This window comes from Echinops telfairi, unplaced genomic scaffold (assembly GCF_000313985.2).
Source record: "Echinops telfairi isolate 266 unplaced genomic scaffold, ASM31398v2 ScPeMD7_70;HRSCAF=299, whole genome shotgun sequence".
Lineage (NCBI taxonomy): Eukaryota > Metazoa > Chordata > Mammalia > Afrosoricida > Tenrecidae > Echinops > Echinops telfairi.
Genome location: NW_022103968.1, coordinates 60,688,767 through 60,703,771, shown reverse-complemented (window position 1 = coordinate 60,703,771; position 15,005 = coordinate 60,688,767). Strand labels below are relative to the sequence as shown.

At 42.8% G+C, this 15,005-nt stretch overlaps 1 protein-coding gene across 3 annotated transcripts in view; it reads right to left on the bottom strand.

The window, feature by feature from the left end:
• The window catches only part of SUPV3L1 (Suv3 like RNA helicase), a 38,217-nt gene that overhangs the window by 2,098 nt on the left and 21,114 nt on the right, over nt 1-15,005 (bottom strand). For all 3 annotated transcript variants that reach the window (XM_004701137.4, XM_045291575.1, XM_045291576.1), the window contains 7 exons: nt 13,163-13,240; nt 11,740-11,831; nt 10,549-10,729; nt 9,964-10,057; nt 8,682-8,901; nt 6,687-6,767; nt 3,774-3,950 (listed from right to left, as the gene is read on the bottom strand). In XM_004701137.4, the coding sequence (XP_004701194.3) occupies nt 3,774-3,950; nt 6,687-6,767; nt 8,682-8,901; nt 9,964-10,057; nt 10,549-10,729; nt 11,740-11,831; nt 13,163-13,240 (923 nt within the window). The remainder of the gene's footprint in view (nt 1-3,773; nt 3,951-6,686; nt 6,768-8,681; nt 8,902-9,963; nt 10,058-10,548; nt 10,730-11,739; nt 11,832-13,162; nt 13,241-15,005) is intronic.

Genomic DNA, 15,005 nt, shown 5'->3' with positions numbered 1-15,005 from the left:
GAAAATATGTCCACAGAGATAGAAACCACCGTACCTTTTTCCAACAACGTCAACAGTGACTATACACATTAACTTTGTGCCAGATGGAAACACGCAATGAGATGAACTATAATTGCTGGAAGACACAAGATCATCGACCAAAAAAAGGCTAGGAGCTGACTGTGGAACAGACCATCAATTGCTCATATACAAGTTCAGGTTGAAGCTGGAAAGCAGAGCTAAAATGCAGCCTTATGGTGTAGCTCCCCTGAATGTAGAGGACATTCAAGAAGACTGACATGCTGAAGAGCAATGCCAGAAGAGCGGACACGCTACGGGATGAGAACAGAGCACCACACACGACAGAAGCAAAAGGTCGTCAAAAAGACAGGAAAGAAAGAAAAGACCAGAGCAGATGTCAGAAAAGATCCTGACACTTGTTCTTGAATGTGAAATAGCTAAGGCGAATGAAAGAAATAATGAAGGAAAAGAGCCAAACAGAACATTTCAAAAGACAACTTGAAAAGATAAAGTACGATAATGAAGGATTTACAATTAGAAAACGAAAAAGGAAGAACCTGTGCAGCACATGTCAAGCCGAAAGAACTGAAGAAAACAAACTCAAGGCTAGAGTTGGAATAATTAAAGATCTCACAGGCAAATATCGACCTCTGCAGGAAGCATCACAAGAAGATGGATGAAACAGAGTCACTATACCAAAACGAACTGGTTGAAGTCAACCATCAAGAGGTAGTCCACGGACCAATGGTAGGGAAAGATGAAGTCCTAGCTCAACTGAAAGCCTTAGTGAAACACAAGGCCCAGGAATTGATGAAATACCAACAAACTGATGAAGGACTAGAAGTATTCACTCAACTATGCCAAGACATTTGGAAGGCAGCCACTGGGCCAACTGACTGGAAAAGATACATAACCTTATGCCCATTGAAAAGAAAAGTGAGCAAGAGACTCAAGAAATTACTGAATAATATCATCCATGTCACAGGCAAGTGGAAATCTGAAGATGATTCAAAATCGGCTACAGCAGTACATATGACAGGGAGCTAGAAGAAAATCGAGATGGATTCAGAAGAGGCCATGACATGAGGGTTAGCACTGCTGATGTCAGAATGATTTTGGCTGAGAGCAGACAATACCAGAAAGATATTTACTTGTGCTTTATATGAGTTGGCATCAGCTCAATGGCAATGTGAAGGCATTCAAGTGGGCAGATCATAACAAAGTATGGATTCACAGTGAGAAGAAGGGGAATTCCATCACATCTCATTGTGTTCCTGTGGGATCTGCACCAAGAGGCATGCATTTGAACAGAACAAAGCAGAGACTGCTGTCTGGTACAGCACATCTATTCCCCATTTCCAATTGCTTTCCACAATGGTTGTACATTCATACACCCCACCCACCCCCAGCAGTGTATGAGAATTACAATCTTTCCACACCCTCTCCAGCACTTATTTTTTGGTTGTTTTGAATTGGGCTGCCACTGAGTCTAAGGTATTATCTCCCTGTGGTTTTGATTTGCACCTCCGAGATGGCTAACGGTGGTGAGCAATTTTTTGATAGGCATTTGGATGTCATTCTGGGTGAACTGCCTGGTCATGCTGTTGCCTCATTTTTAGTTGGGTTATTCATTTTTTCTTATTGAAGCATTTCAGTTTGCTATAGATGTTGGAGATTTATCCCTTGTCTTTGGGATTATGGCTAAGAAATATTTCCGGTCTTTGGTTTCTCTTGACTCTTGATCAAGTCTTCTGATTTACTTAAGTGTCTTGTTTTCAGTAGGTCCCAGTCACCTATATTGCCTCTTCTACTATGTGCTTCCTTTATCACATTTGGTAGTATGTCCATGCTCTTCAACAGGGCCCTTAAGTCTGTCCATTTTTCTCACTGATAATCTTCATCACTCTGTGATTTACACTCAGGCCTTTGATCTGTCTGGAGTTTGGTTTTGGACATGGGATGAGGTCTGGGTCCTGTTTCATTCTTCTACTAAAAAGAGATCCAATTTTGTTAGCACCTATCACCATTTATTGAAGAGGCTCTTTACCACTGAATTTGTTTGGATCTTTTGTCAAAGATCATTTGTCTAAGGTGAATGAATATATTTCTGGGTTTCATGTTTTGTTCCATTGGTCTTTGTCCCTATCACTGCACCAGTATCAGGCTGTTTTAACTACTGTGGCTATGTCATGGGCTTTGAGGTCAGGTAGTCAGAGGTTCCCTTTTTTGTCCTCACAACTGGACCAAAAGACAACATCATGATAGACGGAAAAGGGGCTGAAGTCAAGGATTTCATCTTGCTTGGACTCACAATCAAGAGTTCATGGGAGCAACAGTCAAGAGATCAACCCACACATCACATTGGGAAAATCTGCATGACATCTCTTTCAGGTGCTAAAAAGCAAGGATGTCACTCTGAGGACAGAGGCGTGCCCGATTCCAGCCTTGGTCTCTTTAATGGCCTCAGACGCATGTGAAAGTTCGGTGTTGGGGAAGAACTTACAAAGAACCGTAGACTGCCAGAAAAAAAAAAATCTACTTGGAAGTGAGGATGACAAGATTTTGTCTCACAAACGTCAGTAGACACCAGTGCCTGGAAAAGGACAGCATGCGTGGTAACGGAGAAGGGCGGTGCTAGAGAAGACGGCTCTTTCCCCGGGGCTCACATGTGCCCACCACTGTGAGGACGGTGCACGACTGAGCAGTGTTTGGTTCAGTCGTGCACAGACTCTCTCTGAGTCAGATTGGACTGCATGCACTTACCAACAACAGTGTATTTTTCTAGCCCTTAGATGGCATAATGGTGACTGCTACCCCAAAAGTCAGCAGTCAGAACCCACCAGCTACTACAGGGAAGAAAGATTTGGCAGGGTTTCTGTAAAGACTGCTTTCGGGGTGTGCTGCTGAGGTACAGCCTAAGAAACTGACTCTGCCCTAGTCACCATGATGCGCCAGCAAGCAGTTACTTTTTAAAGAACATTCAGTACTTTCGTAAAAGTACTGGGGAAAAGGGGTGATTTTCTCCCCTTTCCAAAATCAGGGCAACAGTGTGTGAGAACTAGCTTCCTAGGTCCCAAGGCTGTTAACTCTCCTTGATAAATATTTGATGTTCCAAGCTGTGAGCAAGCAGTTATCTGCAAACTCCCATTTCCACCTCCTCTTCACGTAGTCCCCAAACCTCAGACACCTTAATTTTCTTTATCTTCTTAACGTTGGCTCTTCTCACAAAGAAATTCTTTGAGCGTGGCCCAGTGCAAGGTTGGTCATGAATTATCATGGCTCTGCCACTTACTAGCTATGTGTCACCACTCAGCGTCCTCCTCAATTACATAAGCTTTTGTTGGGGAACGTGCTTCAGTGGGGGTACAAAGGGCACTCCGGTGCCAGACATTATTAAACATAACCTCTACTACAGGAGACAGGGGCTTCAGTAAGTCATGAGATAGTGCCAGTATCTTTTGATCCTATTTTCAGCCCCTTCTAGATATGCCTATGGGCAGATGCAGAGGGAAGGTTCTGCAGGAACCCAGCCGGAAGTATCACAAAGACTGAGCATGGGGGCAGGGTAGAAGGGCAGTCTAAGCAATCTATAATGTCTTGAATCTGTACAAAGAAAGGATTTGTGAAATTAAACCATTTTTAAGATTAATTTTCCAAGTTCTTACAAAGTTATTCGTATTATAGGGCACTCTCCCAACTTTCTCAGTTTAAAAAGTACTGTTTAGGGAAAATCCATCCATCTGAAACAAACTCCAAGTGTCAGAGAGGCTTACCTGTAACAATGAAGAGCAAACAAAAGGCTGCTTCTTGTTGATTGGGGCTGTGCAGAAAACATACCTCACTCGCAGACTTAATGGAATATGCTGGATCAGTTCTGCAGAAAATTTAAAATCATCCATATTGCAGACAAAATACTGCCCATCAACTTGTGAAAAGTCTACAAAAATATCCTGAGGAGGGAAAGATATATGACATTAAAGATTGTCAAGCTGGGCCTGCATAAAGCATGTTAAGTCCACAAAAGACAATCTCTTTCATCTATAAGTGGCTTCCAAAAAACCACGCTGGATTCATCAACCGGAAGTTCTTAAGCGATAAAATCCTCAGGACAAAAGTCCCAGACATTTCTGAGAAAATTTTCACTTCAAGATAAATTTCACAAATAGTAACTTCGCGAAAATAAACCATTCATGCTCACAAGTAATTTGTATGACCTATCACCAACAGTTTTAGAAAACAAAGGCGATTTAAAGGGGAGTTTCTGCCCTTTCTCGGGTTTGGAAGCTCAGGGTCATGGTTTCATGGGACAGCCCACTTAATTGGCCTAATAAGGTTTTGTGCCTTTGCTCTAGCCCTGGTTCTTGGCAGTATGCCTAGGATCTTAAAAGGGTACAAGCGGTCACCCAAGGCACAACAATTGGTCTCTACTGGCCAGGAACAATAGAGGAGCACGGAGAGTCGGGAACAGGAGGAGGACTGGAATGTGTAACTGCCTCCTTTGCCATGGGGCCAGACTGTGTGCAGTGCTCAGCTTCATCACTAAGGGTCTCCACCAAAGGCTCCAGAGAGGAGTCCTGCTCAGACAAGGGAGACTGCACCAGACCATGTCAAGTGCTCACGGGACCGAGACTTTCTGGACCATGAAGCAGGGCAAGGCCCTAAAACGACGGCTCAGAGATCATTCTGCTACTGCTGCGGTTGTTCAGGCTCTCTACTCTCATGAAGAGCTAGAGTCTCAAAAACCCACGGCGCCGTTATGACTAGGGAGCCCCAGTCGACATCATTGAGAGGGGGCGGTCGTTGCCAGAAAGACAACAATGGAGACTTACAAATGGATTTAAGAAATCTCACAGTCTTCCACAAACTTAAAGAACAGAGCCAAATCACTTCCATCAAGTCAATTCTGACTTACACTGACCCCACTGGATGGAAGAGAGCTGGCACTGGGGGATTCTGAGACTGGAAGCCTTCATGGAAGCAGAGCCTCAGCTTTTGCCCAAGGAGCAGCCAGCGGTTTCCAACTGCTGACGGCCCAGCAGGAACCCACTCCACCAGCAGGGGTCGATAATGCTTAAGTCTTAAACTGGAGATATCGCCTGGAATCTAAACCAAACAAGTTATGGGAAATTTTGCGTTAGCACCAACCTTCATACTCAATGTAAACAGAGCTCAATCATTTCAGAATTCAGTCTGTACAAAACAGCAGCTCATGGATTACAGTTTGCAGCTAGACGACACTTGAATAAACTCCTCTTCGCAACAGTACCTAAAATCCCATGCCATTGGGTAAATTGTTGATGTTATCCACGCAATCGCCTTATACCCCGGGGGATGGCAATGTTTTTCTTGTTTGTTTGTTATTTTTTATAGGGGTTTTTGGTTTTGTCATAAAAATGATAATACGTCTGCTGAAGTAAACCAGAGTTAATGACCTGTGGACTAACAGATGGATTCTGGGCTTCCACTCAATTCTAGGCCCAATTCAAGAAGAGCTAATTCTTCTAACATGGTTCTGGTGGATAGTCGCCTTCATTAAGAGATCGCGAAAGAAAAGGGTGCTACAGCAAAGTGTTGTGAAGGAAGCAGGTGGTGCCTGGCTATCACTTGGAATATGTCCGGTGTTTTGTTTTGTTTTTCCCACCTAGTCCTCGTATTTATTTATTTATTTATTTTTTTAAAAAACATTTTATTAGGGGCTCATACAACTGTTATCGCAATCCATACACACATCAATTGTGTAACGTGCATTTGTACATCATTCTCAAAACATTTTCTCTCCACTTAAACCCCGATATTAGGTCCATGTCCGGTGTCTTAAAGCCTTATGTTCAAACAAGCAGCCATCTAAGTGAGGCATCAACTAAGTCCACATCAGCTAAGAAAACACACCAGCATGTGTGATTCAAAGATGACAATAACAAAATCCAAATAGGATGACGGGGAAAGTATCAGAGCTTAAATTGTGAACACCCACTTTATGGAAGGCTATGGAGGGTGGTGGGAGCCCAAAATCTATCTGCAGAGTATCTGGTCAGATTAAGCCTCTGGTAGATCCCCTCTGACCACACAGAGATAATTGTAAACTTGATTATGGAGGATGGAACTACGGTATGATGCCTGGTCAGACCTGGTCAGATGACCTCCTCCCCGACCCAACCTGAATATATATTTGGGTTTTTTTTTGTTTTTATTGTGATTGTTATATTTCCCAGTTTATGAAGCACGGGAGTAATAGTGGTTTAGTGGGGAAAGGGGATGGGGGGAGGGGAGAACTGGGGAGCAAACAATGCAGGAGTGGGGAGGGAGCACTAGATGTACCTACAACTCTTTTTTAAAGGGACTTAACTATGGGAGTGTATGATATGTGAACTTCATATAAATAAAACTATTAGTAAAACACACACACGAGCAAGAGTTTCACTTAACCAGTGAAAAAGGTCTGGCTTGAGCATTATACTCATTTAAGATCTACCTACTACGGATTAAAGTGACAGTGGCAACTCAAAAGATTAGACAGGAACCACAGCAGGAACAATTCATTAACTCAGGGACTGTAACCAATGTCACTAATCAATACCTGTAGAAATGGTTGGCCTGCTGTTTGTGCTGATGTGCACATAGGCAACAACAACAAGTATTTTTTTCAACAACAACAAGTTGGTTTTTTTTAAGTGAATTTCACTTACAATGAGATTAGACAGGGTGGTATCAGGGAGGTGGTAGGCAAACATTTCAATCTGTTCAGCGGTTGGATGAAGACCAGCTGCCTTTAGTAAAAGAAAAAAACCACCGTTAGCTGATTAAAAACCAAAAAAGGACACTTTTTCTTAAATTATTTCAAGGTAAGTCGCACATGCCAAGAATTGGAATGAAAAGGCACAGTAACAATCACTTGACGGCTCACCACCCCGTCGGCACACTGACGAACTTAACGGTACAACTGAACTCAAGCTTAAGGAACCCTCCGTCACCTACATTCTAGTCATGTTCTGAAATGGGTGATGACGGGTGTACTACCAAAAACCACCTTCCCAACCGAAGTTCTCCCCACTGCCAAAAGTGAACTACAAAACTCCAATTCCTTTAAACAGGGAAATCAATTAGATAGAGATATACATACATTAGAAAATTTCAAAACTGAAGATCAATGATCTCTTTAGCTATGCAAGGGGACTGCTAAAAGTTTGAGGGGAAAACTGAATTAAATTTTCCTTCTTGTACAATTACTCAAAAACAAAAACAAACCGCCCCAAACAGACCCACTGAGTTGGGGCCAGCTCCTGGCGCCCATCCAAGGCAGGGTAAAACCGTCCCTGTGAGCTTCTGGCACTAACGGTTCACAGGAGTAGAAAGCCCCGTCATCCTCCCATGGGGTGGCTGGTGGTTTCAAACTGCACACCTTTCCGATCACAGCCCAACACTTAACCACCACACCACCGGGCTCCTTATATTACTCACAGTACTAAGGAATTACCATAGGTGCGTACAAGAATGAAGAGAGTGTGCATTATTTTCCCCCCATACTCGCAGGTTTCTTTGATATTCAGACTCACAATTTTTTGGTCTGCCGACTCAGCTCCAAGTGCACACCTCAAATAACTGTACCGAGAAAGAACTTCAAGGAAAGGCAGGTGCTCGCGTGCACCCGTCTCTGACCCAGGGGTCAGCAAAGCCCCGAAGTGGGCTTGTCCTGACCTTTTCACGGCATCCAAAAAACAAAGCCACCAGGTGCGGTTATTTATGTTTCCTGATACCTGAGGCAAATATCTCAATGGTGAGTGATGAAAGGAGTAATTACACTCCATAGAGAAGTGTGGGGAACAGAAGGAATTCTCTTAAGTTGTCTCCCCAAAATATGTACCAAACTTAGCTGCTTAAGAGTGACTGTCGGCAAAAGTAGGTCAGAGGTTATTCTCCTTAACATTGGCCATCTGTAGTGGCTAGACTATTAGTCTGACTCACCCCGAATAAGACCCACTCCCTTCTGATAAGGATAATGGTGGTCTATTCACTTGCAGACTTACCAGAGAGGTCAAACCCGCCCAAGGGTGACCAAGGTTAGTTAGCCATTATCAGCTGTCTAGATCAAGCAGACACCACTGTCTATTCCACAACCAATGTGGGCACAATCACCCCTAGGTGATTCCTCTCCTATTGATTGTATTGCCTATGTTAATATCCCTCCTGGTGACTCAGGTTATTGTCCACCATCAGGGAACTTGCATGCCTCCCAGAAAAGTAATTGTCTGTTTTATTATGTGAAAAGTTAGAGTGATCTAGAATGAATTGTATTGCCCCTTTCTGTGATGTATGACTCTATGATGCGTGGTTAGCAATAAATATCGAGGCTCCCTGGTACTCGTGAGGGTGGCTGGCCAGAGAGGGTGGCCAGGAGGTGACGAAGGAGGACGAAGCAGCGGCTTCTTCTCTGACAGCTAAGCCCCCTCCACGAGGACCATCAAGCCGGGCGGAGGTGAGATATGCTACCATGAATTGTGTCTGACTCCATTACTTGACTCTATCCTTTAACTCTCATGCTCTCTATGACTTTACTATAATCTCTACTTATTATCGCTGTACAATTGCGCCTAACAAACCTGTGATGTTTTGTGGGGCTCCCTCTTACCCTTAACCCCACAGAGAAGTAATTAATTAATATGGTAATTAATAAGGTGTCTTACCCTTATAGGTTCCACAGGCCTGTTCAAGATCTCCTTTAACAAATTCAGATCTTCACGGTTCATTGTTGTGACCTCTCCTTCTTTAAATCTCGAGCTGAATCGTCCAGCTCTGCCAGCAATCTGCAAGGCCTGAGAGGTAGTGATCGGCTCGATTTCTTTCTCTCCCTTTTCATTAATACTCGGCTTCAGGAGGGAGTAAAAGATAATTCTTCTTATGCTCCTAAAATAGAAATCAAAGTGGAAAAATAATCCTTCTTGTGCTCCTGAAGTAGGCAAAACCTTCGGTCACTTGGCTTAACACAAAACCCTCACTCCAGTTGTAGTTTAGACCCACTTGCAATGCTGCCCACCATCTAAATTACAGAGAGACCTGAAGAATAGCTACCAGTGTCGAGGAGCTACACGTCGCAATTACTGAATTCACGCTATCTTTCCACCACCACCAAAGAAAACGCAGTTTGTGGGTAATTCTTCATTTCAATTAATAGTCTCAACAACTAGGCACACTTAACAGGAGCCCTGGTGGTGCTGTAGGGTAGTGGTTCAAACCCACCAGCCTCCCCGAGGGAAAAGATGAGTCTGTCTCCTCTCTTAAAATTTACAGCCTCGTCACACTCACTCACTCTCTCACACTCAAAAAAAATAAACCAAAAAAAAACCCCACTTGATGGGGAAAAAAAAAATTTACAGCCTCAGCCCCCAATAAAATGATTTTTTTAAATGTATGGCCTCAGGCACCTTACATAAGATATTTATGAGTTGCAATCAATTCAATGGAAGTGGATTTTGGAGGGAGGATGGTGTTAGTGCAAATTTACTAATCATCAAGTGGTAGACTAATAATGTGTAAATTGCAAGACATGTAAATTACACCTCTGTAAAACTACAAAAAAATGTGATTTTTAAAGTTATTCTTAAAAGAAATTAAGTATTCTCAGATTGTTTTAAAACGTTAGGGGCTACTAATTTATAAGGCATAACTGGTGAACAGTTAGGTGTGCAGCGATAAACAGCAGGGCAAGAGGTTCACACCCACCCTGACCGGGACTCCCAGGACAAGCAGCTCATCTGTTTCCATTAGCATGACCTGCCGGGCAGTTCTACTCAGCACGTGGGTCTCCATGGCTGCGCCCACTTACCGGAACCTACCTACAAGTACGGTAATGTACACGCCTCTAAACCAAAAGCGTTTGGTCATTCTAATCCCAATTAGAAAATTAAAAGAAAAAAAAAGCTGTCTAACCCACTGAATTCCCGTAATTATTAAAAACAAATTACTTACAAATTAAGTCCCATGCCAATTGCATCTGTAGCTACCAGGATTTTGCAGGGATCATTGGGATCGTTAAATTTTTTTGCCTGAGCCAGCTTGGTCCCTACAACAAGAGCAGTTTATGCTAAATCATAGGCTTTCTTACCACATCACACTAAGTACATTATTTCACCTCTTGCTCTTTCCACTTTTATGAATCAGAATCCAGCTTTAATAAAGACATTCTTTACTCTCACCCATTAAATACATCCTCCCATAGCAACCAGTCCCACACCGTAATAAGCTTATCATGTCTGATAACCCTTATTAACACATTTCAGGATTATAGCTTCGAAGCTATCACCAAGTCCATATTTTCATGTTTCTGTAAGAAAATCATAAATTTAACATTTAACATATTTAAATATTATAAACAAAAGGGCTATAATTAATTATAACACTTCTATTCCCACAAGATAAAGAAGTAGTTTATACAACCGATAACAAACTACTCATCTATCAAGTGGTAAAATCCAGTATCTTTTACTGTGCTTTCTATACATATCTTGCCAGGAAGAGATTGCGTATCTTGCCAGAATGAAAGCCAATACTTACCAGGTGGGAGACTGCCATATATAACAGCGGATTCCAATCCTCGAATCTCAATCTGTCGACTCACAGAGTAAATATCGTTCTTACTGAAACAGACAATGCAGTCCCCTGGTCGAAGGTTATCTAAAGACTCTAGTGCGTGATCCAGCACAGAGATGGGGGTCAGCCTGTTGTAGCTTCGAACCTACAAGAAAGAGACGGCACCGTGGGACAACACACCAAACACAGTCAGCTTCCAGGGACCCTTCAGGGAAGGCTCAGTCACGAGTAGCTACGATGACGGTTACCAACATTTTTCTACGGAAAACACAGAGAAGCATTTATTTTGAAATTCTAAGTGTTGCCATCTGTTCTCGGGGCATTTCTAAATTAACCAAACGTTACATAAATTTTCAAAGCAACTTCACATACATTTGAACTGCATGGTAGTTTAGTAATAAATTCAGACAAGGTTTAAGTGTGGCTTCCATTTGGTGAAAGAGGGAACAGGCCAAGAGAAAGATCACAGGTGAGGTTTTTCCACCTCAGCCTTCTGCTCCTTGCTCCTAAAGCTAAGCCCCAAAATCAAGGAACAGGTCAATTCTAAATATTTCTTCATCTTATTATAGAATCCTAAAAGAGAAAAAACAAGGATTAAAAGGGAATGACTATTTCCTACTCTAGGAATTTTTAAAAGGAAAGCAAACGGTCCCCAACAAATATATGAACCCCAATATCTTACATCAACTTTGAAACCTGCAAACTTTAACTTCCCATTTGTTTTATGTGCACAAACCCAAAGAAGGTTTTCTGGAGAAGATGAAGAATCTCTTATCCTCTTGGGAGACCTAGGGTGTGATGACCACTCCATCAGAATTTAAGGACACAAGACCCAACTAAATAGGCAAGGTCTACTCAGCCCTAGTTGGCAGTGAGGTTGGCAGTTCAAACCCAGCATGAGAAAACAGAGAACGAATGGGGCTCTCAGTTTTCATAAAGATTCATAGTTTAGGAAGCCCTCTGGGGCAGTTCTACTCTGTCCTATCCCACTGCTGAGTCAGCATCAACTCAATGGCAGTGGTCTGCTTGTGACCTCAACCACAAGAAAATAACACTCTGTTTTTAATTAGCTTTTACCATCTGTAGAGCCTTCAAAGGCTAGGTCCTCTGAGCTACTTGAGAACCACCATGAGAACAAAGCCTATAATGTAGTACCTCCACTTCCTCTCCAGTTGTGTACAGGAGCTCAGTCACCAGGTCAATAGCAGCAGATTCCCCACACAAATGGAGCTCTTCGGCACAGAGTCCTATAAATCCAAAATCACTGTTTGAATCAGTTGGAGTTTTAGAGACATCAAAATTAAATACACAACACTTAACAAAGCAAAAACACTTTACATTTGATTACCAATTGCTGCTACCACTTTATCAAGTGTTTTCACAAATACTATCTCTCTGGTTCAAACTTCAGAACAATTTTCTGTACTTTTATAGATCTCGGGGTTTAACATTATCTGGGGCAGGGTATCGAGTCCACACGAAGGTGAAGACAGGCAGGATCAGAACCAGGATTGCAACGCTTGGTACTGAGCACTGAACCTACAACTTATGGTTTCAAATTGGGCCCCATGGAGTCACTGAGGCCTCTCAGGGGTGTGGGGATGGAGGGTGGAAGAAACTCCAAGCTCCTTACCCCTGGGCAGATCCAGTTTCACCTATTTTATTAACAGGCTTCAATGTATACTCTGAAGAAAACGTGCAGATATTTGCTTTCACATTGAAAACACCTGCCCTACAATGAGCTGATCAAAGATTCACTCCAGTATCAAGCAGGAAAAGCGTTCATTCTGCCCGTGGATCTCATGAACACCACCTCCAGCCTAGCCTAAAGAAATAATACAAGGAGTAAATAAATAAAAACCAAAATGCGATGGCCACAAAGACGTTTCTTGCAGCATGATTAATGGGGGTAATGTTCATCAGTATGTTAACAAATGACGGTTACCGCTCTTCAATGGAAAAAATTCCAATCACATTTTAAAATGACTACAAAATGTCTGTGAAACCCCAGAATTGAAAAGAAAGCAAACCAGGTACAAAAGGGCTGTGTTCACATAGCACCTTCAGCACAACCAAAAACTGGCTTGACACAGGGTAAATGCTACCAGTGATTGTGTAAATGTAATTAAGATTTGGAAACTCCCATTTTAATATAAGGTTATGCTATGTTTAATAGAAACAAGAATTTCCTATTACTAAAATAATAGTTAGGGAGCCCTGCTGGTGCAGTGATTATGAGTTGAGATGCTAACTAACTGCAAGGTTAGAAGTTCGAAAACACCAGGGGAAAGATGAAGCTTTCTATTTCCATAAAGAATTGCCGCCTTTAAAAAAAAAAAAAAGAATTGCCGCCTTGGACACCCACAGGGCAGTTCCACCCTGTCCAATGGGGTTGCCGTGCGTCAGAATGGCAGTGAGTTTTTTTTTTAATATTCAGAGAACACAACTCACACATTGGCAGTCAAGGTTTCGGGGGTTTGATTTGTATAACAAAGAGAGATCTAGCCAACTTTATTGGCCAGGTCACACAGAAAAACATCTTTCTGAAAACCCAGAGGTCTGTGTTAAGAACACTAACCTAGAAGTGCTCTGGTCCAGGCCCATCCTCTCGCTGGATCTTTAATCATTTGAATTTCATCAATCACAGCCACTTCATCTTCAAATGAAAAAAGTTATCGTGAGCAATATAATCTACTTACACAATATTATAAACACATTAAACTCAACCTCTCCTCACCACCAACCACCAAGCATCATCACTGTAGCAGAAGCTAACAGCAGATGCTTCTTCAAGGCTGATTCTAAGTGCTATACAATGTAACTCAGGGGATCCTCACTACCAACCAATGACCTCTATCTCCACTTTACAGAAGAGACACCTGAAGCCCAGAGAAAGCACTTGCCGGATGTTACACAGTTACCTGTAAAAGTGAAATTCCCCGGTGCTCCAAGATGTCAACGCAACATACCAGTATGAAGCAGAGAACCAGTAGAGGTCTGAGGGGCCTGGCCCCACCTCTCCCCCCAGAGGAATTTACTTCAGAGGACAGCACTGAAGTTACAGCTCAAGGAGAGGGGCATGTTTGATCAGAGCACATGGGAGCAAAAGGTGGAGGAGGAAGATAGAGAGGAGCACATGCTGGCCCACCAAGCCTTGAGGACGATATCCCTGCTCAGAGCAGCCAATGCACAGAGGACCATGGCTGGCCCCACTATGAGACACAACATCCCTCACTGATCCACAGCCCTACAGGGGACAACACTGGAGACAGTGTGGGAATTGCACCCAATGTGACACCACCACACTGAGAAAAGCACTAAGGGCATGCAACAGAACTGCAAGGGGAGCAGAGCAAGGAAGTCTAGAGGGAGTACCAAAAATAGACTTTGGAGCTGGGGCGTGGCACTCCATCAGACTCAACCGGAAAACACTCCTAACGCTCAACAAACAGACCTTGAACTATTTACAGGCTTCTTTTTTTGTGTCATTGTTTTGTTTTGTTGTCTTGTTTTTGTGCATATTATCTCTGCAGGTCTATCTAGATAAGATAGGAGGGATAAACAATCTGGAGGAGAAAACAAAAGGACCGATGGTTTGGGGTGGGGGGGGAGGAAATGGGAGAGGGAGAGATAGGAGGAAGGAAGTGGTGTTACCAAACCCAGGAACAAGGGAACAAGTGATCCAAAAATCAGTGGCAAGGAGGGTGTAAAAGGCCTGGAAGGGATTGAGCAAGGACAGGGGTCCTCAAACTACAACCCGTGGGCCACATGCGGCCCCGGGTGCCAAGGACATTTATCTGGCCCACCGGGTGTTTTTCCCCTTTTCTTTTTTTGCTTCAAAATAAGATATGTGCAGTGTGCATGAGAATTTGTTCATAGTTTTTTTTAAACTATAGTCTGGCCCTCCAACTGGTCTGAAGGACAGTGAACTGGTCCCCTGTTTAAAAGTTTGAGGACCCCTGATCAAGAGCAATGTAACCGAGAGGAGTTACTCAAACCCAAATGAAGGCCGAGCATGATAATGGGACAGGAGGAAAGTAAAAGGAAACAGAGGAAAGAACTAGGAGGCAAAGGGCATTTATAGAGGTCTAAATACAGGCCTGTACATATGTAAACATATTTATATATGATGATGATGGGGAAATAGATCTATGTGCATATATTTATAGGTTTAGTATTAAGGTAGCTGACGGACATTGGGCCTCCACTCAAATACTCCCTCAATGCAAGAACACTTTGTTCTATTAAATTGGAATTCCATGATGCTCACTTTCCCGACATGATCACTGAAGACAAACGGGTGCATAAGCAAATGTGGTGAAGAAAACTGATGGTGCCCAGCTATCAAAAGATATAGCATCTTGGGTCTCAAAGGCTTGAAGGTAAACAAGCGGCCATCTAGCTCAGAAGCAACAAAGCCC